Raw genomic sequence first — 25655 nt, forward strand, 5'->3', positions numbered from 1 at the left:
TGAAGAGGTACATGTAATTCAACAGGACTTTCAAAAGGTCTTCGAATAAGATGCCCCATAGTGGACGAATGAATAATGCCAGAGAATGTGGAGTCGGGGCAAGTGGCAGAATGGATTTCATGCTGACTTCGAGATCAAAAGCAAAGATCGGGAATAAAGGGTAGCTACTTAGAGTGGCAGACAATGTGAAGTAGCGTTCCTCAAGTATCAGTGCTGGGACCACTGCTATTCACAATTTACATGTTTTTCGGAATTAAAGCACTATTTCTAAATTTGTGGATGACACAAAATTAGAGGTGAGGTAGGAAAGTCAATAATGAGGAGTTCTGCACCAACTTACAGGAGGACATTAATCACTTGCAGAATGGGGAAAAAATGGCAATTGAGATTCAATAGAGATGAATGTAATGTGTACATTTTGGTAGGAAGAATAGAATAGGGAGGTCGCTTATTGCTTGGAAGGTGTGAGTCTAGGCGGAGATTAGGAACAAAGGGAAATACATCTATCATTAAAAGTTGCATAGCAGGTTAGCAAGGCCATAAATAACACATACCAAGCACAATGCTTTATTTATTTTTTAAATGTATTGTATTAGAGTTTTACAAGTAACGCAACAATATTTTCAAAAGCACAACTGGTACAATACAGAACAAATATTTCTGCAAATGTAAGAACAAGCAAGACAGGACAAATTCAGAACAATGGTCCTTAAGAACTACTGCCTCCAATCAATTTTAACACTGGATCAATCATAAAATGGGGGAGAAAGATAATAAGGCCGTATAAACAAGATTGGATTGTTGCTCATTTTCTCCTTGGTTCAATTGCTCTGTTTTATTACCTTTGCTCTCGAGTCGCCAGGTATCTTTATGATACCGCCACGAGGTTCAAGTCCGAGTAATGATCAATAATCCAATACACCGATTAGTAAGATTTAAATCAAAGCACATTTATTATACACAGTAATCGCTACTCATGCACAAAGTCTACGTCTAAGCTACTTCTACAACTAACAGGCCTATACTTAACTTTGAACTGGCCCACCAGGTCAGGGGAACAAATGGCCTTTCGTTCGGGTTCTGAGTCTGCGGGATTCGAAGTTGGTACGGATTGGTAGCTAGGAGCGCCTATCTCATAGCGAGCGTTGAATTAAGACTTACGAGTTCGATGATCACTGGAGTCACTGCACCGGTCACGGTCAATGTTGGTTCGTTGTTGCTGGATGACCTGGGCAGGAAGAAGAGAGCGAAGAGGTGAAGAAGAGCTGAAGAGAGCGATTTGAACTTGGGGCTAAATTCTTATAGTCCCCAGGGACTTCCCGCCTTTCGGGGCGGACCCTGTACCTGGTCCCAAGTGATTGGACTTTGTCCCAATCACGTGGTTCTATTTTCTCCAATACTGGAGCGGTTCCCTGATCAATGGGCGGTCTTGAGGTGCTCGTTCACCTCCTTTGTTTTGGCTCCTGCTGGCGCCGAGGAGTCTGGCTTTGATTTGTGTGTCAAAATGTTACTTATTGTTCCGGGGGATTGCTCATCAGTATGCAGATGCCTGTTCACTTTGTTATGCTGATGGTCGCTGGTATCGATGTTGTCTGGTTTTTGCAGAGGTAAATACACAGGAAACCTGCAGCTGCTGGTTTTTGTCTTGTTGGCTGACTTTCCCATCAGCCTTTGCCGTTTGCCATTTTAAATCTGGAGTTGGCCACTTTAAGTGGCTACAGGATAATATATCAAGCTGCACACCTTTCTGTATAGCGAGATTGCCACTTGCAATATGGTCATGGGAAACCTTGCAGGAGCAGGTCAGACAAAGTGGATCCTATAAATTTGAGATGGGGTCCAACACATTACGGAATGTATCAGACTTAGAACGGATCACTGACCTCATGAATTCCATAGGGATACATTTTATGACTTTTATGACAGTTTTAAATTGAAGGATACCTGTCACTGACCCCCGGGGTAGAGGATCTTTTCACGAGGTGCAAGAGCTAGGATGTTATACTTCCTTTTTACATAGACATCAATAATTCTCCTAACTGGAAGACTCAGAATTAAGAACAAAGAATCAAATTCTAAGGCCCTGTCAATATCCTCTCAAGCTCCTTAACTACACCAGACAAATAGGATTGAATTTGACACAGGTCCATACATAGTGTATATGATGCCCCTCGACAGTGCTGCCTCACAGCTCCAGGGACCCAGGTTTAATTCTGGCTCGGGTGGCTGTCTGTGTGGAGATTGCACTTTCTCCCTGTGTCTATGTGAGTTTCCTCCGGTGCTCCGGTTTCCTCCCACAGTCCAAAGATGTGCAGGCTAGGTGGATTGGTTACGCTAAATTGACCCTTAGTGTCCAAAGGTTAGGTTGGGTTACAAGGATAGGGTGGAGGCATGAGCTTAAGTAGCGTACTCTTTCAAGGGCCGGTGTAGACTCGATGGGCCGAATGGTACTTTAGGCACAACGGAGATATAGCAGGATTAAACGTGTGACTCAAACTCAGTAAGATATGCAAGTGCTGCAGTATTTTAAACTGAGTGTCCTTCATTCTATTGGATACCAAAATGTTATTGCCATAATTTCATATACTACCCCATGTCTCCTCCTCAATATTAGTTAGCAAGACCAAGACTGCACGGTACCCAATGTACTAATGCAGGATTTAGAACACAAGGTTCATAAATCTTGCGAATTAACTCTCTAGGCTCCACAAAAATTAGATTTTTTTCCATCGGGAAAATTGGAATCAAGACGCAAAGTTGTCTTGTAAAGGATAAAGTCACTAAATTGCAGATATTTTAAAAAGGCGAGTGTCTTGGAATGTCAAATTGTTGAGCATAGCTGCTCAAAGAATGACAAAGAAGCACCACTGAACATATCTCCCAGCCTACAAATGCCTCTATCCCTCCCAATATGATCCATAATACCTGGTGGGAAGCCCCGGTTGCCCTGCATGGGAGAAAGTCCGTTTAGATCTCCCTTCTACTTGACGGACCATACTCCACGCAAAGTATTAATAATAATAGGATTTTTGCAGCTAGCAGAACCCGACTTAAAGTCCCCATAAAATAACAAGATCTACGAAGAGAAAGCGGACAGGTCTGCTTCAATATCGAGCCAAATGGAGGTGGGTTCCTTTTTAACCCAGTCCCTTGTAAACCTAAAATGAGAGGTTAATTGGTACAGTCTAATATTCAGGACCCTTAGACCTTCCCCTTGGAACCTGAGAGCTGCAGCTTGGTGAACTTCAGACCAGGCTTCTTTTCATTTCAAATAACCAAGCTAATCATTCCATTAATCTCTTTTAAGACTCTAGCAGACATCAAGATTGGCAACATCTGCAAGGGATGGAGCACCCTAGGCAACACATTCATCTTAATCAAAGCAATCCTACCCAACCATGATAACGGCAGGGAGGATCAACGAGTCAAGTTCCATCTAATAGATGCAATTAACTGAGTAAAAATGGCTCCATAGTTTGATAAATGAGGTAATTGCAACACACAGATAAGTGAACCCTGATGGAGACCACCTAAAAGGAAAATTAACAAAGCGGGGTTGTTTATCCTTCAACTCTCCCACCAGCACAGCTTCTGACTTTGTTCAATTAATCTTATAACCAAAGAAGGCACTAAATCTATCTACCACGTCAATGATAGCGAGAACTGAAACATCCGCCTTCGATACAAATAGCAGCACATCGTCAACATAGCGCATGATGCTGCTTCCCCCCTACAGCATACCCTAGATATCAAGCAATATAGCCCCGTAGCCTCCGTAAAAGGCTCTGTGGACAGTGTGAACAGCAAGGGGGACGGGGCAGCCCTGCCTAATCCCTCTCTGAAGACCAAAATTCTCAGATCTGTTACCATTCATGGGCACTGCCACCAAGGGCCTGTGGTACAACACCTGAAAACACTTAACATGGAGAGGGAGGGGGAGGATCCAGTTGTTGTGGTCCATGTCGGTACCAACAACATGGGCAAGTCTAGGAAAGAGGACCTGTTTAGAGATTATAAAGAGCAAGGATTCAAATTTAAAAAAACAGGTTCTCAAGGGTCATAATCTCCGGATTACTGCCCGAGCCACGTGCAAATTGGCATAGGGAGGCAAGAATAAGGGAAGTTAACACGTGGCTGAAAGAGTGGTGTGGGAAAGAGGGGTTCCTTTTCATGGGACACTGGCATCAGTTTTGGGACAGGGGGGACCTATACCGTTGGGATGGTCTCCACCTGAACCGAGCTGGGACCAGTGTTCTGGCGAAAAGAGTAAATAGGGTGGTCAATAGGACTTTAAACTAGAGATTGGGGGGGGAAGGGAAAGTCAGGTAACCAAGAGGTGAAGTAATAAATGGGAAGCGTAGCTGTTTAGGAATACAAAAAAATACGAAAAGACAGAACTCAGGGGAGGTTACGATAGTCCCCATCTCACAAAATATGACGCAGTGTATGGAAAGGCTCAGTAAACCAACGTCCACCACACTAAGAAAACAAAAAGGGACGGTCAATAGAGAATTAAAGGTGCCATATTAAAATGCGCGCGGTGTACGGAACAAGGTAGATGAGCTTGTGGCCCAGATTGTGCCTGGCAGGTATGATGTGGTAGGCATCACAGAAACGTGGTTGCAGGGGGTTCAGGACTGGCATTTAAACATCCAGGGATTCACAACCTATCGAAAAGACAGAGAGGTGGGCAGAGGGGGCGGGGTTACCTTGTTAATTAGGAATGAAATTAAATCAATAGCACTAAACGACATAGGGTCAGATGATGTGGAGTCTGTGTGGGTAGAGTTGAGGAACCACAAAGGCAAAAAGACCATAATGGGAGTTATGTACAGGCCTCCTAACAGTGGTCAGGACCAGGGGCACAAGATGCACCACGAAATAGAAAGTGCATGTCAGAAAGGCAAGGTCACAGTGATCATGGGGGACTTCAATATGCAGGTGGACTGGGTAAATAATGTTGCCAGTGGACCCAAAGAAAGGGAATTCATTGAATGTTTACAGGAGGGCTTTTTGGAACAGCTTGCGATGGAGCCCACGAGGGAACAGGCCATTCTGGACTTGGTGTTATGTAATGAACCAGACTTGATAAAAGATCTTAAAGTAAGGGAACAGTTAGGAGGCAGTGATCATAATATGGTAGAATTCAATCTGCAATTTGAAAGAAAGAAGGTAGAATCAGATGTAAAGGTGATACAGTTAAATAAAGGTAACTACAGGGGCATGAGGGAGGAACTGACGAAAATCGACTGGGAGCAGAGCCTAGTGGGAAAGACAGTAGAACAACAATGGCAGGAGTTTCTGGGAGTAATTGAGGATACAGTACAGAGGTTCATCCCAAAGAAAAGAAAGGTTATCAGAGGGGGGATTAGGCAGCCATGGCTGACAAAGGAAGTCAGGGAATGCATCAAAGCAAAAGAGAAAGCCGATAATGTGGCAAAGAGTAGTGGGAAGTCAGAAGATTGGGAAGGCTACAAAAACAAACAGAGGATAACAAAGAGAGAAATAAGGAAAGAGAGGATCAAATATGAAGGTAGGCTAGCCAGTAACATTAGGAATGATAGTAAAAGTTTCTTTAAATACATTAAAAACAAACGGGAGGCAAAGGTAGACATTGGGCCGCTCCAAAATGACGCTGGTAATCTAATGATGGGACACAAGGAAATAGCTGAGGAACTAAATAAGTACTTTGCGTCAGTCTTCACAGTAGAAGACAGGAGTAATATCCCAACAATTCCGGAGAGTCAGGGGGCAGAGTTGAATATGGTAGCCATCACAAAGGAGAAAGTGCTAGAGAAACTAAGAGGTCTAAAAATTGATAAATCTCCGGGCCCAGATGGGCTACATCCTAGAGTTCTAAAGGAGATAGCTGAAGAAATAGTGAAGGCGTTAGTTATGATCTTTCAAAAGTCACTGGAGTCAGGGAAAGTCCCAGAGGATTGGAAAATTGCTGTTGTAACCCCCCTGCTCAAGAAGGGAACAAGGAAAAAGATGGAAAATTATAGGCCAATTAGCCTAACCTCGGTTGTTGGCAAGATTCTAGAATCCATTGTTCAGGATGAGATTTCTAAATTCTTGGAAGTGCAGGGTCAGATTAGGACAAGTCAGCATGGATTTAGTAAGGGGAGGTCGTGCCTGACAAACCTGTTAGAGTTCTTTGAAGAGATAACAAATAGGTTAGACCAAGGAGAGCCAATGGATGTTATCTATCTTGACTTCCAAAAGGCCTTTGATAAGGTGCCTCACGGGAGACTGCTGAGTAAAATAAGGGCCCATGGTATTCGAGGCAAGGTACTAACATGGATTGACGATTGGCTGTCAGGCAGAAGGCAGAGAGTTGGGATAAAAGGTTGTTTATCGGAATGGCAACCGGTGACGAGTGGTGTCCCGCAGGGTTCAGTGTTGGGGCCACAGCTGTTCTCTTTATTTATCAACGATCTAGATGACGGCACTGGGGGCATTCTGGCTAAGTTTGCTGATGATACAAAGATAGGTGGAGGGGCAGGTAATATTGAGGAAATGGGTAGGCTGCAGAAAGATTTAGATAGTTTAGGAGAGTGGTCCAAGAAATGGCTGATGTAATTCAACGTGGGCAAGTGCGAGGTCTTACACTTTGGAAAAAAGAATAGAGGCATGGACTATTTTCTAAACGGTGACAAAATTCATAATGCTGAAGTGCAAAGGGACTTGGGAGTCCTAGTCCAGGATTCTCTAAAGGTAAACTTGCAGGTTGAGTCCGTAATTAAGAAAGCAAATGCAATGTTGTCATTTATCTCAAGAGGCTTGGAATATAAAAGCAGGGATGTACTTCTGAAGCTTTATAAAGCACTAGTTAGGCCCCATTTAGAATACTGTGAGCAATTTTGGGCCCCACACCTCAGGAAAGACATATTGGCACTGGAGTGGGTCCAGCGGAGATTCACACGGATGATCCCAGGAATGGTAGGCCTAACATAACGATGAACATCTGAGGATCCTAGGATTATATTCATTGGAGTTTAGGAGGTTGAGGGGAGATCGAATAGAAACTTACAAGATAATGAATGGCTTAGACAGGATGGACGTAGGGAAGTTGTTTCCATTAGCAGGGGAGACTAGGACCCGGGGGCACAGCCTTAGAATAAAAGGGAGTCACTTTAGAACAGAGATGAGGAGAAATTTCTTCAGCCAGAGAGTGGTGGGTCTGTGAATTTCATTGCCACAGAGGGAGGTGGAGGCCGGGACGTTGAGTGTCTTTAAGACAGAAGTTGATAAATTCTTGATTTCTCGAGGAATTAAGGGCTATGGAGAGAGAGCGGGTAAATGGAGTTGAAATCAGCCATGATTGAATGGTGGAGTGGACTCGATGGACCGAATGGCCTTACTTCCGCTCCTATGTCTTATGGTCTAACATATTCTTCATCCAGCCCAAATCTCCACAACATACAAATTAAGTAATTCCACTCCACCCTATCAAAAGCTTTCTCTGCATCCAAGGAGATCACTAACCCATCCAACATCAGCTTCTGGAAAACTTGGATCATATTCAGTAACCGTCGGACATTGCTAGAAAACCGACCCTTTCTGAACCCAGTCTGGTCCTCCTGGATGATCATTGGGAGAATTCCCTCCTGTTGACGCACAAACACCGTAGACAACAATTTCAATCATTCAAAAGCAAGATTGGCCTATAGGAGGTACACTCCTCTAGGTTCTTGCCTGTCTTCAAAATCAAGAAAATAGTCACTTCCACAGTGTTGGAGGTAGCAGATCTGTACATACCCTCTAATGGAACTATTAACAGTTCCTTAAGTTCCGTGTAAAATTCACATGCAAAAACATCCTACGTTCCTCCGCCGCTACAGCCAATCTAACCTCCAACTGGCATTGGTTTTCCAGCATTCTCTACCTTTTGTTGGCTGTATAAGCATAAGCCTTGCAGGTATCCCACAGAATAGATGGGGAGACATTCAAGGGGGAATTGACCAAGTAAAAAAGCGCAAGCTCCTTCTGTAGTAAAGGATTTATCCCTAAGTAGGGAGGCGTTGAACTGCCATGACCTAGATCGAGGAGGCAATCCCTTGAGCTCCATGAAGACAGGAGCATTGTTAGAGATCACGATGCCACCTATGAAGCAGGAGGACACCTAATATGGGATTGCCCTAGGCACAAAAAAACAGTCAATTCTAGTATGACAGTGATGAGGGGCTGAGAAAAATGTAAATTATTTTATCTCTTAAGATGTAATGTCCTCCACATCGAGGTATCCCACCCCCTCACATACTGATGCCTGTAGAGTGGGGGATTTCTAGTTAAGGGTATCAGATGACAATTAAAGTCTCCTCCCAAAAAGAATAGGCCAAAGCCAGCTCTGCAAAGTCCATAAAGACTTTAGTGACAAACTCCGGGGAATAATTCGGCAGGCCATACACATTCATTACCGAGACAGATTCACCATGTACAAACCCCCTAACAATCGCATATCTACCCCCCCCCTCCCCCCCCCTTATCTGCACACAATTCTCCACCTTGAAGGGAACATCTTTGTTGCCCAAAATTGCTACTCCCCTGCTGCTCATCGAAAACAAGGCAAAGAAGTCCTGCCCCACCCATTCCTGCTTGAACTTTAAGTGCTCCTTGTCATCCAAATGAGTCTCCTGTAACAAAGCTCTGATAGGACGATGAATTCCCCACACATTCCAGGAACATAAATTAATTACTGCCATTACAGACTACCAAAAAAACAATAGGGTGTGCGCCACAACACACCTCCCCCATCTCAAGTTACACCAGAGGCAACAGAATATCCCTAACATTGGATAATCTTCTGGATAATATCTCTTGGATAAAAGACCTGTCTGCACCAATACAGGATTTAGTCAACAACATACAAACCCCAACACAACAAAAATACAAAAGAATGTCTATCACATTAGTTCTAAATGGACATTCCTCAACATAGGTGAGGACCCATAAGGCTGAACCCACGACCATAGTATCATTACCATCAGGAGACATACTCCTCAACAGAGCGGAGAAGAAAAAAGCCAACAAGCGAATGTGAGCCAAATGAACCCACCCATGAAGACCTAAACCTTCTAGTCACCGCCCGGCAATGGCACCACTCGGTTCTGTCATGACTAAAGAGAGGATACCAAACAACCAGTGTTATCATCATAAAGATATGGATAAGAAAAGAAAAGATGGATAATTAGCACGCTGCACAGCTACCAGGAATGAAAGTCCCTGAAATTTTTAAGGATAAGACATTCATTACAGTCCTCAAATGTTAACACCTAATATAAAATTAGACATAAAACAATATGACAAAGTCCGATTTTCAAATTTCACCAAGCTGCAGACCGTCAGTCCAAGTCCTCATCTTCTATGGACTTAACGAAGGCCTGGGCACTAGCCAGATTATCGAAAGACTTAACGGAGTCATCACATATCACTCTCAGGCTCGTAGGATAACGCAGGGCATAATTCATTCCAGCCGCCTTGAGCTTTTTTTGAACTTCATCAAAGCCTTGACACTTTAGCTGTGTTGCCGCTAAAACGTCCTGGAAAAAGGAGATCCTCGTCCCTTCATGGAACCAAGTCCCACCAGGCCTCACCGCCTCCAGAACCTTCTGCCCATCTTTGAAGTTGCTAAATTGAATGATAATGTGCCTGGAGCATTGATTGTCCCTAAGCCTCAAAAACGGGACATGGTGCGCCCTTTCTAATTTGAAACACCGGGCCTTCACATCCAGCTGAAGGAAATATGGCAGCTGGCTCCCAAAGAACTTAACAGGAGTCTGACCCTACACTGCTGGCAGGCTGACAACCAGACATTCTTCCTCTGGCCTCGGTTCTCCAAAGTACGGAGGTTATGCTAAACCCATATCAAACCTTGGTTAGAGCACACTTCCTGAACAGCGTGCCATATTATAAAAAGGATTCCGAGGCACTGGCGCAGGTGCAGAAAGTTGGATATGTTTCTCTTGAAAAAAGGCTGAGGGTTGACCTAGTGGAGATCTTTAAAATTTATGAAATATTTTGTTTGAGTTGATACAGTATGTTTTCTCTTGAGGAGAAGAACGTAACTCAAGGCCATCAACATAAGACAATCACCTAGAGAACCAATAGGGAATTCAGAAACATAGAAAATAGGAGAAGGAGAAGGCCATTCGAGCCTGCTCCCGAATTCATTATGACCATGGCTGGTCATCTAACTCAATAGCCTAATCCTGCCTTTCCCCCATTTCCTTTGATCCCTTTATCAGCCTTCAATCCCATTAATTTCCCCAACACCATTTCTGTACTGATATTGATCACCTTCAGTTCCACCCTCTCACTAAATCCTGCGTTCCCCAGCATTTCTGGTATCTTATCAGTGTTCTCATTTGTGAAGACAGAACCAAAGTATGTACTAGTTGCTCAGTCATTTCTTTGTGTGTGTCCCCAATTATAAATTCTCCTATTGCTGATTGTAAGGGAATTTCACCAATCTTTTTCTGTTTGCGTACAGATAGAAACTTGTACTGTCAGCTTTTCTGTTTCCTGCATGCTTACCCTCGTACTCTATTTTCCGCTTCTTTTTTTTAATAAACATTTTATTGAGGTTTTTTGGGGCATTGTGATAGCAGCAATATAAACATTGTACATGAGAATATAAACATAGTGCAAATACCACCTCCCTCCCCAACAGGTCCCACCATTAATTAACCCCCTAATCTACACTAACCTAACCCCCCCCTCTGCTAACGATTAATTTTCCGCGAAGAAGTCGACGAACGGTTCCACCTCCGGGCGAACCCTAACAGTGACCCTCTCAAGGCGAACTTGATTTTTTCCAAACAGAGAAAGCTAGCCATGTCCGGTAGCCAGGTCTCCGACTTCGGGGACTTTGAGTCCCTCCAAGCTAATAGTATCCGTCTCCGGGCTACCAGGGAAGCAAAGGCCAGAACGTCTGCCTCTTTCTCCTCCTGGATTCCCGGATCTTCCGACACCCTGAAAATCGCCACCTCTGGACTCATTTTTAATACCTTGGACATGACCTCAGCAAACCCCTGCCAAAATCCCCTAAGCTTTGGACATGCCCAGAACATGTGGACATGGTTCGCTGGTCCTCCCACGCATTTTTCACACCTATCCTCCACCCCAAAGAATCAGCTCATCAGGGCCACTATCATGTGAGCCCGGTGAACGTCCTTGAATTGAATCAGGCTGAGCCTGGCACAGGTTGCGGTCGTGTTGACTCTACTCAACGCGTCCGCCCAAAGGCCTTCCTCTATCTCTCCCCCCAGCTCCTCCTCCCACTTTCGCTTCAGCTCCTCGGTCTGCGTCTCCTCTGATCCCATAAGTTCCTTGTAAATGTCAGAGACACTCCCCTTTCCTACCCATCCTCTAGAGACTATCCTGAATCCCCCTTAGCGGCAGGAGTGGGAAGGTTGATACCTTTCTACGCAGGAAATCCCGCACCTGCAGATATCTGAATTTGTTGCAAACTTCTCCTCCAGCACCCTCCTACTTGGAAAGCTCCCCTCTATAAACAAGTCCCCCATTCTCTCAATCCCCGCTCTCCGTCATATTCGTAGCCCCCCGTCCATCCTCCTCGGGGCAAACCGGTGATTATCGCAGATTGGGGACCAGACCGATGCTCCCTCATGCTCCCACATGTCTCCTCCATTGCCCCCAGGCTCTCAGGGCTGCCACCACCACGGGGCTGGTGGAGTACCGCACCGGCGGGAACGGCAGAGGCGCAGTTACCAACGCCCCCAGACTGGTGCCCTTACAAGAAGCCACCTCCATACGCACCCATGCCACTTCCTAATCATGGCTATGTTAGTCGCCCAGTACTAATTGCTAAAGTTCAGCAGCGCCAGCCCGCCCACTTCCCGACTCCACTCAAACATTACCCTCCTCACTCGCGGGGACTTGCCCCCCCACACGAAGCCCGCAATAACTTTATTGACCCGCTTAAAAAAGGACCGCGGAATAAAGATGGGGAGACATTGAAATACAAACAGGAATCTCGGGAGGACCTCATTTTCACCGTTTGGACTCCACCGGCTAGAGACAACTGGAGCGCATTCCATCTCCGGAAATTATCTTTCATCTGATCTACCAACCGGGCCAAGTTCAATCTATGTAGCCGGTCCCAATCCCGCGCTACTTGAATACCTAGGTACCTGAAACTGTCCCCTACCAATCTAAACGGCAGTTCCCCTGTCGCCTCCCCTGACCCCTCGCCTGGACCGCAAACATCTCGCTCTTCCCCATATTAAGCTTATACCCCGAGAACCGGCCAAATTCCACTAAAATTCCCATGATTTCTTCAATCCCCTCAATTGGATCCGAAACATACAGGAGCAGGTCATCCGCGTAAAGCGAGATTCTGTGCCCCCCCGCCGGACCAGCCCCGTGAGGCTCTCAGAGCAATTGCCAGCGGCTCTATCGCCAGCGCAAACAGCAGTGGGGAGAGGGGGCAACCTGACCCAGGCAATTAAGCCCCTCCCAAATCCGAACTGCCCCAGAACCTCCCATAAATAATCCCATTCAACCCGGTCAAAAGCTTTTTCCACATCCATTGCGACCACTACCTCCACCTCCTTACCTTCCGGGGGTATCATAATCACGTTTAACAGCCTTCTTACATTGGCCACAAGCTTCCTACCCTTAACGAACCCCGTCTGATCCTCCACAATACCGTCCGGTACACAATCCTCAATTCTGGAGGACAAAGGTTTGGCCAGCAGCTTGGCATCAACATTCAACAGTGATATCGGCCTGTAGGACCCACATAGCTCCGGGTTCTTGTCCCGTTTCAGGATAAGCGAAATCGTGGCCTGTGACATCGTCTGGGCAGAACCCCTCTTTCCCTTGCCTCATTAAACACCTTCATCAGCACCGGTCCCAATATCCCGGAGAACGTTTTATAGAACTCCGCTGGGAACCCGTCCGGTCCCGGGGCTTTACCCGACTGCATGGCCTTAAAGCCCTCCACTATCTCCTCCAACCTGATCAGGGCCCTCAGTCCTTCTACCTGCTCCCCGTCCACCTTCGGGAAAGTCAGCCCCTCCAGGAAGTGCCTCATCCCCTCCGGCCCCGTAGGGGGTTCCGACCTGTACAGCCTACTGTAGAAATCCCTAAACGCCTTACTTACCCCTGCCGATTCCCCAACCAAGTTCCCATCCCCGTCAATAACTTTCCCTATTTCTCTAGCTGCCTCTTTCTGAGCTGCTGTGCAAGCATCCTGCTGGCCTTCTCTCCATGCTCATAGATTGCCCCCTCGCCTTTCTGAGCTGTTCCACTGCCCTCCCTGTGGTTAACAGGCTGAACTCCGCCTGTAGCCTCTGCCGTTCCCTTAAAAGCCCGATCTCTGGAGTCTCCGCGTACCTCCTGACGACTTGTAGAATCTCTTTTACCAGTCGGTCCTTCTCTGCCCTGTCCATCCTGTCCCTGTGAGCCCGGATCGCGATCAACTCTCCTCTCACCACTGCCTTCAGCACTTCCCAGACCACCGCTGCTGAGACTTCCCCCGTATCGTTTACCTGCAGGTATTTTGTATGCATTTCCTCAGCCTCTCGCACACCGCTTCGTCCGCCAACAGCCCTACATCTAACCTCCATTGCGGGCGCTGATTGCTATCTTTACTAACCTGCCGGTCAACCCAGTGTGGAGCATGGTCCGAGATTGTGATCGCAGAGTACCCCGCGTCCACCACCCCTGGCAGCAAGGCCCTATCCAAGATAAAGAAATCGATCCGAGAGTAAACCTTATGAACGTGGGAGTAGAAGGAGAACTCCTTCACCCTCGCTGCCTAAATCTCCATGGATCCACCCCACCCCCCATCTGCTCCATGAACCCTTTCAGTTCCCTTGTCATTGCTGGCACCCTGCCCGTTCTCGAGCATGACCGATTCAGGCCGGGATCAGTAACTGTATTAAAGTCCCTTCCCATGATCAGTCTGTGCGAGTCCAGGTCCGGTATCCTCTCCAGCATCCTCTTTATGAATTTCACGTCATCCCAATTTGGCGCATACACATTAACCAGCACTATTTTCATCCCCTCCAGCTTACCGCTAACCATAATATATCGACCTCCCACATCCGAAACTATTCTACCCGCCTCAAATATCACCCGTTTATTAATCAAGATCGCAATCCCTCTGGTCTTTGTGTCCAGCCCCGAGTGAAAGACCTGACTGACCCAGCCTTTCCTCAATCTAACCTGGTCCACCACTCTAAGGTGCGTCTCCTGCAATATTACCACGTCCGCCTTCAGTCCCCTCAGGTGCGCGAACACACGTGCCCTCTTGACCGGCCCATTTAGCCCTCGAACATTCCAGCTAGCTTGGTGGCCCCCACCCTGGCACCAAATAGTCTCCCACCTATTGTTCCCCCACTCCCCTCCCCCCCACTCATACAAACAAATTCCCTCATCAAACAATCCCCACACAATCACCCAACTGAAAGAAAAACACCAAAATCCAAACAATCACGTCTCCATCTCACAAAAGTGCACATCAAAGCAAAAGGCATTGCCAACATTCATCAGAAAAGAAGCCCGAAAACGAAAAACTTTTTCCCCCCTTCTTGCACAGAACTCAAAAAACAGAAGAGAAAAAATAAATAACCAATATAAGCCAACAAGCTGCATCAAAGTTCAAAAGTTCTCAGCCCCCCCCACCAGTCCTTTCCTTTTTGCGAAGTCCAGCACGTCTTCGGGCGACTCAAAATAATGATGCTGGTCCTCATATGTGACCCAGAGACGAGCCGGATACAGCAGTCCAAACTTCACCTGTTTCTTGAAGTAGATTGACTTAATCTGGTTGAAGCCTGTCCTTTTCCTGGCCATCTCCACACTCAGGTCCTGGTAAACCCGCAAGATATTGTCCCATTTACAGCTCCGTGTTCACTTGGCCCACTGAAGAATACATTCCTTGTCCAGGAACCCGTGGAACCTCACCACCATTGCCCTCGGAGGGTCCCCCGTTTGCGGTCTCCTTGCAAGCGCTCTGTACGCCCTGTCCACCTCCAAGGGTCGGGAGAATGTCCCCTCCCCAGCAGCTTCTCGAACATACCCGCTATGTATGCCCCAGCATCAGTTCCCTCAGACCCCTCCGGGAGCCCGACAATTCTTAAGTTGTGCCGACGGAATCTATTCTCTAAATCCTCCACCTTCTCCAGAAGCTTCTTTTGCTGGTCCCTCAGCATCCCCACTTCCAGCTCCACCGCCGTTTGATGCTCCTCCTGCACAGCCAGCGCCTTCTCAACCTTCTGGATCGCCCGATCCTGGGCGTCCAATCTGCTCCAGCCGATCAATCGACTCTTTAATCGGGTCCAGACAGTCCCCTTTCTGCTTGGCAAAGCCGTCCTGGATGACCTGCTCCGTTGATCGCTGGGCCGACACACCAGGGGTCCGGTCCTCGGCCATGCTGTCTCCTGCTGCAGCTTCAGCACAGCCCTTGCCTGCCTTTTTATTTCTGCCTTTTCGTGCACTTCTGGTTCTTTTCTCCATACACCAATATGTGGAAACGGTGCCCAATTGCCTCAGCCTTCGAATTCGCCGTTTAAAACCGGAAAAAAGCAGGGGGGAAAGGTCCAAAAGTCCGACCAGAGCGGGGGCCACCAAATGTGTGACTTACTCCTTCATAGCCGCCACCGGAGGTCCTCCTATTTTCCCCTTCTTAACCAAACATTTGGTCCTTCTTTGCTGAATTCTAAACTGCTCCCAATCCTCAGACCTGTTGTTTTTCTTGACCAATTTGTATACTCCTTCCTTGGATCGAATACCATCTCTAATTTCCCTTTTAAGCCATGGATTGGCCACTTCTCCTGTTTTACTTTTGTGCCAGACAAGAACAAGCAATTGTTGCAGTTCCCCCAAGCGCTCCTTGAATGTTTGTCGTTACCTATCCACAGTCATCCCTTTAAGTAACGTTTCCCAATTGATCATAGCTAACTCACGCCTCATATCAAAGTAGTTTCCTTTATTAAGATATAGGACCCTAGACTCAGAATCAACTACTTCACTTGCCATCTTGATGAAAAATTCCATCATATTATGGTCTTTCATCCCCAACTTGTTTCGCACAATTAGATTTCCAATGATTCCGTTCTCATTACACAGTACCCAGTCTAAGGTGGCCTGTCCTCTCGTTGGATCCTCAATGTATTCGTCCAGAAAACCATCTCCTTTATACTCCAGGACTTCCATCTCTACGGTATTGTGATTAACTTGATTTGCACAATCTGTATACAGATTAAAATCACCCATAATTACAGATGTTCCTTTATTGCATAGGTCTCTAATTTCCAGTTTAATGCCATTCCCAACATCACTACTGCAGTTTGGATGTCTATATACAACGGGCACTAACGCTTTTTGCCCCTTGGTCCTTTTCAGCTCCACCCATACAAATTCCACATTATCGAAGTTAATATCCTTCCTCAACAACTCTACCGCCTTTTCCTTTTTGTCTGTCCTTCCTAAATACTGAATATTCCTGGATGTTCAGTTCCCATTCCTGGTCACTCTACAGTCATGTCTCTGTAATCTCAGTTGTATCAGACCCGTTTACATCTATTTGCGCGATTAGTTCATCCGCTTTATTGCGAATGTAATTAATGCTTTATTGCGAATGCAATTAATGCTTTATTGTGAATGCATTAAGGCATAAAGCCTTTCAGCTTGTCTTTTTAACATTACTTGTCCCACTCCCAATATTTTTCACTGTGGCCCTGTTTGAATCTGGCCCTTGGTTTGTCTGCCTATCACTTACCTTATTCCCCTTTCTGTATTTGTGTTTTTGTCCTTGTTTCCTCCTCTGATTCCTTGCTTAGGTTCCCATCCCTCTGCCTTTTTAATTTAAACACTCCCCAGCCACTCGAGCAAATATTCCCTCTAGGACAACAGTCCTTGTCCTGCCCAGGTTGTACTAGTGCCACCTCCCCCAGAGCTGGTCCTAATGCCCCAGGAATCTGAAACCCTCCCTCTCTCACCGTCTCTTCAGCCACATATTCATCCGATATATCCTGCTACTTCTACTCTGACTAGCACGTGGCACCGGTAATAATCCTGAGATCACTACCTTAGAGGTCCAACTTCTCAACTTTCTTCCTAACTCCCTATACTCTGCTTTTAGGCCCTCATTCCTTTTTTTTAACCAATGTCGCTGCTACCGATGTGCACCACGACCACTGGCTGCTCCACCCCCTCCAGAATGTCCTGTAACTGCGCCGAGACATCCTTGACCCGAGCACCAGGGAGGTAGCATACCATCCTGGAGTCTCGTTTGCGACCACAGAAACACCCATTTATTCCCCTTACAATTAAATCCCCTGCAACTGTTGCATTCCCACACTTTTTACTCATTCCCCCCCCCCTGCAGCAGAACCAACTCTGGTGCAACGAATTTGGCTGTTGCTGCTTTCCCCAGAGAGGCAATTTCCCTCAACAGTACCCAAAGTGGAAACATCTTTATCCCAAAAATGGTAAGAATATGGAACTGCCTACCACAGAGTGATTGTCACGGATATTATATTTGCATTTTAGGAGAAACTAGACAAGTGACAGAGGGAGAAAGGAATAGAATGGTATAATAATACAATAATAGATGAGGAAAGATGAAAAAGACTCTCAAGTAGAGCATAAATGGACTGGTTGGGCAGAATGGCTGTTTCTATGCTAGAAACAAAATTGGAAGACGTTAGCGCTAAAAGCTACATTGGCTAATCTTTGTCTTTGTGCTTAGGAACCTAACATACTATAGGATGGGAAACAGGAGAGAGAAAACCCCAAAATAATGCAAATCTTCAATATGCTGTGGATGCAGTATGAGATGGGGAGGTTGTGTCTTGAGATGGGCAAGTTTAGGAGAGAAAGTTTTCACCAACTGAATGGGCTGGTCAGGAGGGGTTAACTCTTCCCCCCCCCCCCCCCCAAAAAAAAAGGAGAATGATGTAAGACAGAACACTATGTTGCATGATTAAATCAAATGAACTAAACAACATTCTTCATCTGAATTTGTGATTTTGAAATATTCTTTAACTTATTTCCCTCATTTTAATGTGGCGTTTCCTTTTTTTCTGCCCTCATTTCAGTAACTAATGCCAAAAACACAGAGGATCCATTAGCTCCCAAAGAACTGGTCATTGAACTTGACCACAACAAGTTCAAGTGCAAGTTTCCCAGGTGCTTCAAGGCTTTCCGTAAAGCCAAGCTGCTAGATTACCACGTAAAGTATTACCACAATACAGAGAAAGGATCCGACACGGAGACTAGCTCACTAGAGAGTGGGATGCGGACTCGTGCCACCTCAGCCAACATGCCAGCATCACCTGTGGACAGCCTGGGACTAAAGAGACGGAGGCCTCTGTCAAGTTCCTCTTGTAAGTATAGAAGGTGTATTTGGATCGGTATAGATAGTCTCAAGGTGAATTACATACGAATGTAAAAACAAGTGCAAGAAGTTCCTTTGAACGTTTCAAACATTTGAACCAGTTGTTCATATAGTAGCACATGCACACCCTTTTTTATTGCAAGACCACCCTTGTCACTGGATACATTTGGCTGTTTTCAGATTGGATGGGAGTCTAATGGGTCAATGGTGCCTCTCACAGGCAGAGGATGTGTTATTTTATGAAGACAGAAGTGTTAAACCATATAATGCACAATATATTCTAATGCTAATGTGTTCCTTCAAGGTATAATTACTGAAAATGCAGATGCTTGGGTTAGTCAGAGGTCAGATTGACTTTTCGTTCACTTTTTAAAATTGCAAATCCTGAGGTGATTTAGGGACTGTATGCACCATGTAAATGTGCTATTTCCTTTTGCCGGACATTCTTCTCCGGAGACTATAAATAATTGATTTCCTTCCTTTTTTCAATAGATAGTTAAAAGTTAGACATGGATTTAGAAAATTATGATGTCCAAATGTGTCATCAGACGTGTGATGTTCAAAATGTATGCTGCACATCTTGTGATCTTTTGTGTTGAGTGTTTGCATCAAGCACCTGATATCACAGGCTGGAGGTCCCACTTGGTTGTGGCACTTGTACACTGCAACTGCTAACAATTTAGAAAAAGAGGAGGAAAACCAGTTATTGACCGGGAACCTTAAAGTTTACACCTGTTCATTGATTGATGCCAGCAATTTATTGGTCATTAGAATTAACTTGACTTTGCCTATTTAAAGGAGCAAAGGTGACAACCACGCTCCAAGATCAGTATTGCATTATTGACAGTGCTGTCTTTTGGATAAGACTTTGATGCAAGAAATGTGTTGCCACCATGCCTGTTTTACATGCCTAATTCCTGTGCCTAACTGTCCAGTATGATGGTGGCACAGGTGCACACACTCATCCTGTACCAGAATTCACCACCCATCATAAGGCTTTTCTGTAGATATCCAGAGAACAAACTGGAAGCATTCAAAGCGCTCATTAAATTATTTAATTACAGATCCTATGTTTGTTGTAGGACCCTTTGCTGTATTGGGCTGGCCGAACGCTCGACTCGCCGCATGGTAAACTCACTCAGCAGCAACTTGTAGCACTAACTATTCAGTACCCTTGAGGAGCACTAAGGCCCATCCACTATATATAGTTAGTTGCTGCTTTGTCCTTTGAGCTTGCGAGTTAACTTCCGGCTGTGTGTTGATCTATTTTCAGCCATCTGTAACTAAATTCCTACTTCTGAGGAGAGATCTTTTTGCTGGTATTGCACTGCTTTCAACAGCTGCCAATTTCAATTTCACTAGAGTCATGGGTGGTCCATTGGAGCTGCATTTGGGGCTGAAGGAGGAGAGGGTGTCGCCAAGTTCCAAGAAAGACAAATTGGAGTATTTTCTAAATGCTGACAAAATAGGAATTGTTGAGGAGCCAAGTGATTGGAGGTCCGGGTGCACAAATCACTAAAATCTGGCAGACAGGTATAAAAAAAGCAATCAAAAGGTTAATGGAATGTTGGCTTTTATTTCAAGAAGATTGGAATACAAAGTAGAGGAAGTTATGCTTCAGTTGTGCAGATACTTGGTCAGCCCTCAGCTGAAGTACTGCATTCAGTTATGGACACTGCATCTCAGAAAATATATATTGATCTTGAAAGGGGTGCAGCACAGGTTCGCCAGAATGATATAGATACAGGATTGAGCCATTCACCCCCTTGAGCCTGTTCCACCACAATACATTTGCATTATGGTTGGCCTATATCTTAATTCCACCTTCCTCTTCGCATTGCCTCTATATTCATTTATCCTTGTGTAGTAAATTTCAATCAATCCAGATTTTAAAATATTTTTAAGTTCGCATTTGTTATTTTTTGTGGAAAAGGGTCTAGAAAAGGTTACTGAGTGAGACTAGACCAGGTTAGTTAAGAAGATAGGTTGGAGAGACTTGGTTTGTAAAGAAGATTGAAGTGTGATCTAATTGAATCCAGAACAAGGGGGCTTAGTCTTACAATTAGATTTGGGTCATTCAGGAATGATAGTAAAAAACACTTTGTCACATAATAAGCAGTAATTAACTGGAATTCTGTCCCCCAAAGGCTGTGGATGCAGGGTCAATTGAAGCATTCAGGACTGAGCTCAATAGATTTTGATTGTTAAGGGTGCCAAGGGATATAGAATGACTGCAGATAAATGGAGGTGAGGTACAGATCAGCCATACTAACTGGTTGGCAGAACAGGCTTGAGGAGCTGAAAGGGCTACACCTATTCCAATGTTGAAAACATGAGGTAGCAGGGAATGACCAGGAGAAGAAGGAGATGAATTCATGTCAAGAGGGCTAGAATACAAGACCAGGGATGTGCTTCTGAGGCTGTATAAAGCTCTGGTCAGACCCATTTGGAGTATTGTGAGCAGCTTTGGGCCCCGTATCTAAGGAAGGATGTGCTGGCATTGGAAAGGGTCCAGAAGTGGTTCACAAGAATGAGCCATGGAATGAAGAACTTGTCGTATGAGGAACGTTTGAGGACTCTGGGTCGGTACTCGTTGGAGTTTAGAAGGATGAAAGGGGATCTTATTGAAACTTACAAGATACTGCGAGGCTTGGATAGTGTGGACGCGGAGAGGATGTTTTCACTTGTAGGAAAAACTAGAACCAGAGGACACCATCTCAGACTAAAGGGACGATCCTTTAAAACAGAGATGAGGAGGAATTTCTTCAGCCAGAGGGTGGTGAATCTGTGGAACTCTTTGACGCAGAAGCCTGTGGAGGCCAATTCACTGAGTATCTTTAAGACAGAGATAGATAGGTTCATGATTAATAAGGGGATCAGGGGTTATGGGGAGAAGGCAGGAGAATAAGAATGAGAAAATATCAGCCATGATTGAATGGCGGGGCAGACTCGATGGGCCGAGTAGCCTAATTCTGCTACTATGTCTTATGGTTTGATGAAGCATGTTGTGCCAGAGGTCGTACCCACAGCGGCTCTTCAGGAGGTACATCTATAACCCGAGGTTCATTGAGGATCAATGTTTCAGGTGCCTTCGTTTCACAAAGGAGTCTATCACAGGGGTTTGATACATGTTGTGGCCAAGCTAGAGCCTCGAAACATGGCATGAAAGCACTGCCTGTGGTTGTGAACATCACCGAGTACCTAAACGTTCATGCAACTGGCACCTTCAGCAACACGCCCCAGTTTGCAGCCCATTATTGTATCAGGGATGTCACCCATGTCCTCTATGCCAGGAGGATCATCATCATCATGGACAGAACGAGGCAGGATGAGAGAGCACCACTTCTCCTGTATTGTAGCTTTCCCAGGGTGCAGGCTGTGAGGTCTGAGCAGAGTCGGCAGAATCTTACTGCCCGTAAATTCAAAATATTTTTCCGTTGGGACGTGGTCACCGAACCCGATGGCCTGTGAGTCCCACCCATCCATGCAATCTTCCAGCGGCAGCCAATTAAGAGACTATCTCTCCCTCTATTTAATTCAAGGTGGCGGGTGGGTTTCTGTAGAACCAGTCAGACGGTCTGCAGCTTTGGAAGGCCAGCAGCCCTTCCTGCAGAGGTGGCTGCTGCTAAGGAAACGGAGATCCACAAATTCAGGTACATTTAGAGCCCTTCATCAAATTAAAAAATATGTGGGCTTAAGCCAGTAGCCCCCCCCAATAAAGGGGGAATCCCAAAGATGCGGCCTTTCCTGCCTGCAGCCTTGAGCTTCCGGCTCCAATGGCCACATGGCCTGATGCGATGATGCAACTTCATGAAGTATGGAATCATAAGGTTACGCCTCAGAAGGAGGCTGTTTGGCCCATCAAGTTTATACTCTCTGCAGAACATAAGAACTCGGCGCAGGAGTAGGCCATCTGGCCCCTTGAGCCTGCTTCACCAGTCAATGAGATCATGGCTGATCTTTTGTGGACTCAGCTCCACTTTCCGGCCCGAACACCATAACCCTTAATCCCTTTATTCTCCAAAAAACTATCTATCTTTATCTTAAAAACATTTAATGAAGGAGCCTCAACTGCTTCATTGGGCAAGGAATTCCACAGATTCACACCCCTTTGGGTGAAGAAGTTCCTCCTAAACTCAGTCCTAAATCTACTTCCCCTTATTTTGAGGCTATGCCCCCTAGTTCTGCTTTCACCCACCAGTGGAAACAAGCTGCCCGCATCTATCCTATCTATTCCCTTCATAATTTTATATGTTTCTATAAGATCCCCCCTCATCCTTCTAAATTCCAACGAGTACAGTCCCAGTCTACTCAATCTCTCCTCGTAATCCAACCCCTTCAGCTCTGGGATTAACCTCGTGAATCTCCTCTGCACACCCTCCAGCGCCAGTATATCCTTTCTCAGATAAGGAGACCAAAACTGAACACAATACTTCAGGTGTGGCCTCACTAACACCTTATACAATTGCAGCACAACCTCCCTAGTCTTAAACTCCATCCTTCTAGCAATGCAGAACAAAATTCCATTTGCCTTCTTAATCACCTGTTGCACCTGTAAACCAACTTTTTGTGACTCATGCACTAGCACACCCAGGTCTCTCTGCACAGCAGCATGTTTTAATATTTTATCATTTAAATAATCCCTTTTGCTGTTATTCCTACCAAAATGGATAACCTTTATGTATTCCATCTGCCAGACCCTAGCCCATTCACTTAACCTATCCAAATCCCTCTGCAGACTTCCAGTATCTTCTGCACTTTTTGCTTTACCACTGATCTTAGTGTTGTCTGCAAACTTAGACACATTGCCCTTGGTCCCCAACTCCAAATCATCTATGTAAATTGTGAACAATTGTGGGCCCAACACTGATCCCTGAGGGACACCACTAGCCACTGATTGCCAACCAGAGAAACACCCATTAATCCCCACTCTTTGCTTTATTAATTAACCAATCCTCTATCCATGCTACTACTTTACCCTTAATGCCATGCATCTTTATCTTATGCAGCAACCTTTTGTGCGGCACCTTGTCAAAGGCTTTCTGGAAATCCAGATATACCACATCCATCGGCTCCCCGTTATCTATCGCACTGGTAATGTCCTCAGAAAATTCCACTAAATTAGTTAGGCACGACCTGCCCTTTATGAACCCATGCTGTGTCTGCCCAATGGGACAATTTCCATCCAGATGCCTCGCTATTTCTTCCTTGATGATCGATTCCAGCATCTTCCCTACTACCGAAGTTAAGCTCACTGGTCTATAATTACCCGCTTTCTGACTACCTCCTTTTTTAAACAGTGGTGTCACGTTTGCTAATTTCCAAACCGGTGGTACCACCCCAGAGTCTAGTAAATTTTGGTAAATTATCACTAGTGTCTTTGAAATTTCCCTAGCCATCTCTTTTAGCATTCTGGGATGCATTCCATCAGGGCCAGGAGACTTGTCTACCTTTAGTCCCATTAGCTTGCCCATCACTACCTCCTTAGTGATAACAATCCTCTCAAGGTCCTCATCTGTCATAGCCTCATTTCCATCAGTCACTGGCATGTTATTTGTGTCTTCCACTGTGAAGACCGACCCAAAATACCTGTTCAGTTCCTCAGCCATTTCCTCATCTTCCATTATTAAATCTCCCTTCTCATCCTCTGAAGGACCAATATTTACCTTAGCCACTCTTTTTTGTTTTATATAGAGCAAACCAGTTAGTTCCAATCCTCTTGCTCTATCCCCATACTCATGTAGCTTTATTTCCATTAAGTCCTCGTGCAAGTTCCTTGTGAAATCATTTGTTGTACCCGCTTCCGGCAGCTTCCTGGGCAGAGAGTTTCAATAGCACTTGCTGCATAAAAAGTTTGGTTTCAAATTCCCCCTGCATCTCTTGTCCAAAACCTTAAACCGGTATCCCTTTGCTCCTTGTACGGTCAGCTAATTGCAACAGCATTTCTTTGTCTCCGTTATCTAAATCTGAATAAGACCTCCTCTCAACCTTCTTTGTTTCAAAGAGAATACCCAGCTTCTCCACCTTTGCCTTATAGCTAATACTCCTCATCCCTGATACCATTCTGGTAAATCTCCTCTGCAACCTCTCTAGGACCCTCGTACCCTTCCTAAGTGTGGTGACTAGAACTTGATGTGATACTCTAATTCTGACCCAGCCAGAACTTTATGAAGGTTTGGCTTAACCTCTGTGCTTTTGTTCTCAATATCTTTATTTCTGAATTCCAAGCTCCCATATGCTTTCATAACCGTTCCTACAATATACACTGCCACCTTCGAAGATCTATGTTAATGAACCCCCAGGTCTACTGCCCCATGTACACTCTTTAGAACTGTGCTTTTAAATTTGAATCACCCCTTCCTATCCTTTCTGCCAAAATGCACACACCCCACACTCCCCTTTATTAAAATCTGCTTGTCTTCCCATTCTGCAAGCCTATCAATGTTCTGTTGCAAGCAATTCCCATCATCCATTTATGTCATGCTGCCAGGTTATGCACTCAGCGGAAGGCCACTCTGAAGATGTCAACAGAGTCTTTCCCATCCTCCTCAGCCACCTAGGGGAGGGAGTGTGGTGCGGAGTGGGGTTGGCATCAATGGGGTCTTCAGGGACTTTTATGAGGAACTATATCAGTCCGAGCCTCCACTGGAGGAGGGAGGGATGGGCTACTTTCTGGACCAATTGAGGTTTCCGAAGGTGGAGGAGGGACTGATGGTGGGATTGGGGGCCCCGATTGGGCTGGAGGTGCTGGCCAAAGGGATAGGAAGCATGCAGGCGGGGAAGGCACCGGGGCCGGATGGTTTCCCGGTCGAAATCTACAAATAATATGTGGACCTGTTGGGGCCCGTTGCTAGTTAGGACCTTCAGTGAGGCAAGGGAGGGGCTTTGCCCCGACGATGTCCCGGGCACTGATCTCCTTGATCCTGAAGTGGGACAAGGATCCCCTGCAGTGTGGGTCTTACAGGCCGATTTCATTGTTAAACGTAGATGCCAAGGTGCTGCCGAAGGTCTTAGCCACGAGAATTGAGGATTGTGTGCCGCAGGTGATCCACGAAGACCAGACGGGGTTCGTGAAGGGGAGGCAGTTGAACGCGAATGTGCAGAGGCTCCTGAACGTTATTATGATGCTGGCGAGGGAGGCGGAGGCGGAGATAGAGGTGGCGATGGACGCTGAGAAGGCCTTCGATAGGGTAGAGTTGGGGGTACTTGTGGGAGGTGCTGAAGAGGTTCGGGTTTGGGATGGGGTTTGTCAGGTGGGTTAGGCTGTTGTACAAGGTCCCGATGG

At 45.7% G+C, this 25655-nt stretch overlaps 1 protein-coding gene across 4 annotated transcripts in view; it reads left to right on the top strand.

The window, feature by feature from the left end:
* phf20l1 (PHD finger protein 20 like 1) overlaps positions 1–25655 on the top strand; it is a 208469-nt gene that overhangs the window by 124316 nt on the left and 58498 nt on the right. For all 4 annotated transcript variants that reach the window (XM_072468230.1, XM_072468229.1, XM_072468231.1 and 1 more), the window contains one exon: positions 18072–18359. In XM_072468230.1, the coding sequence (XP_072324331.1) occupies positions 18072–18359 (288 nt within the window). The remainder of the gene's footprint in view (positions 1–18071; positions 18360–25655) is intronic.

Source organism: Scyliorhinus torazame, chromosome 11 (genome assembly GCF_047496885.1).
Source record: "Scyliorhinus torazame isolate Kashiwa2021f chromosome 11, sScyTor2.1, whole genome shotgun sequence".
NCBI classification, from domain to species: Eukaryota; Metazoa; Chordata; class Chondrichthyes; order Carcharhiniformes; family Scyliorhinidae; genus Scyliorhinus; species Scyliorhinus torazame.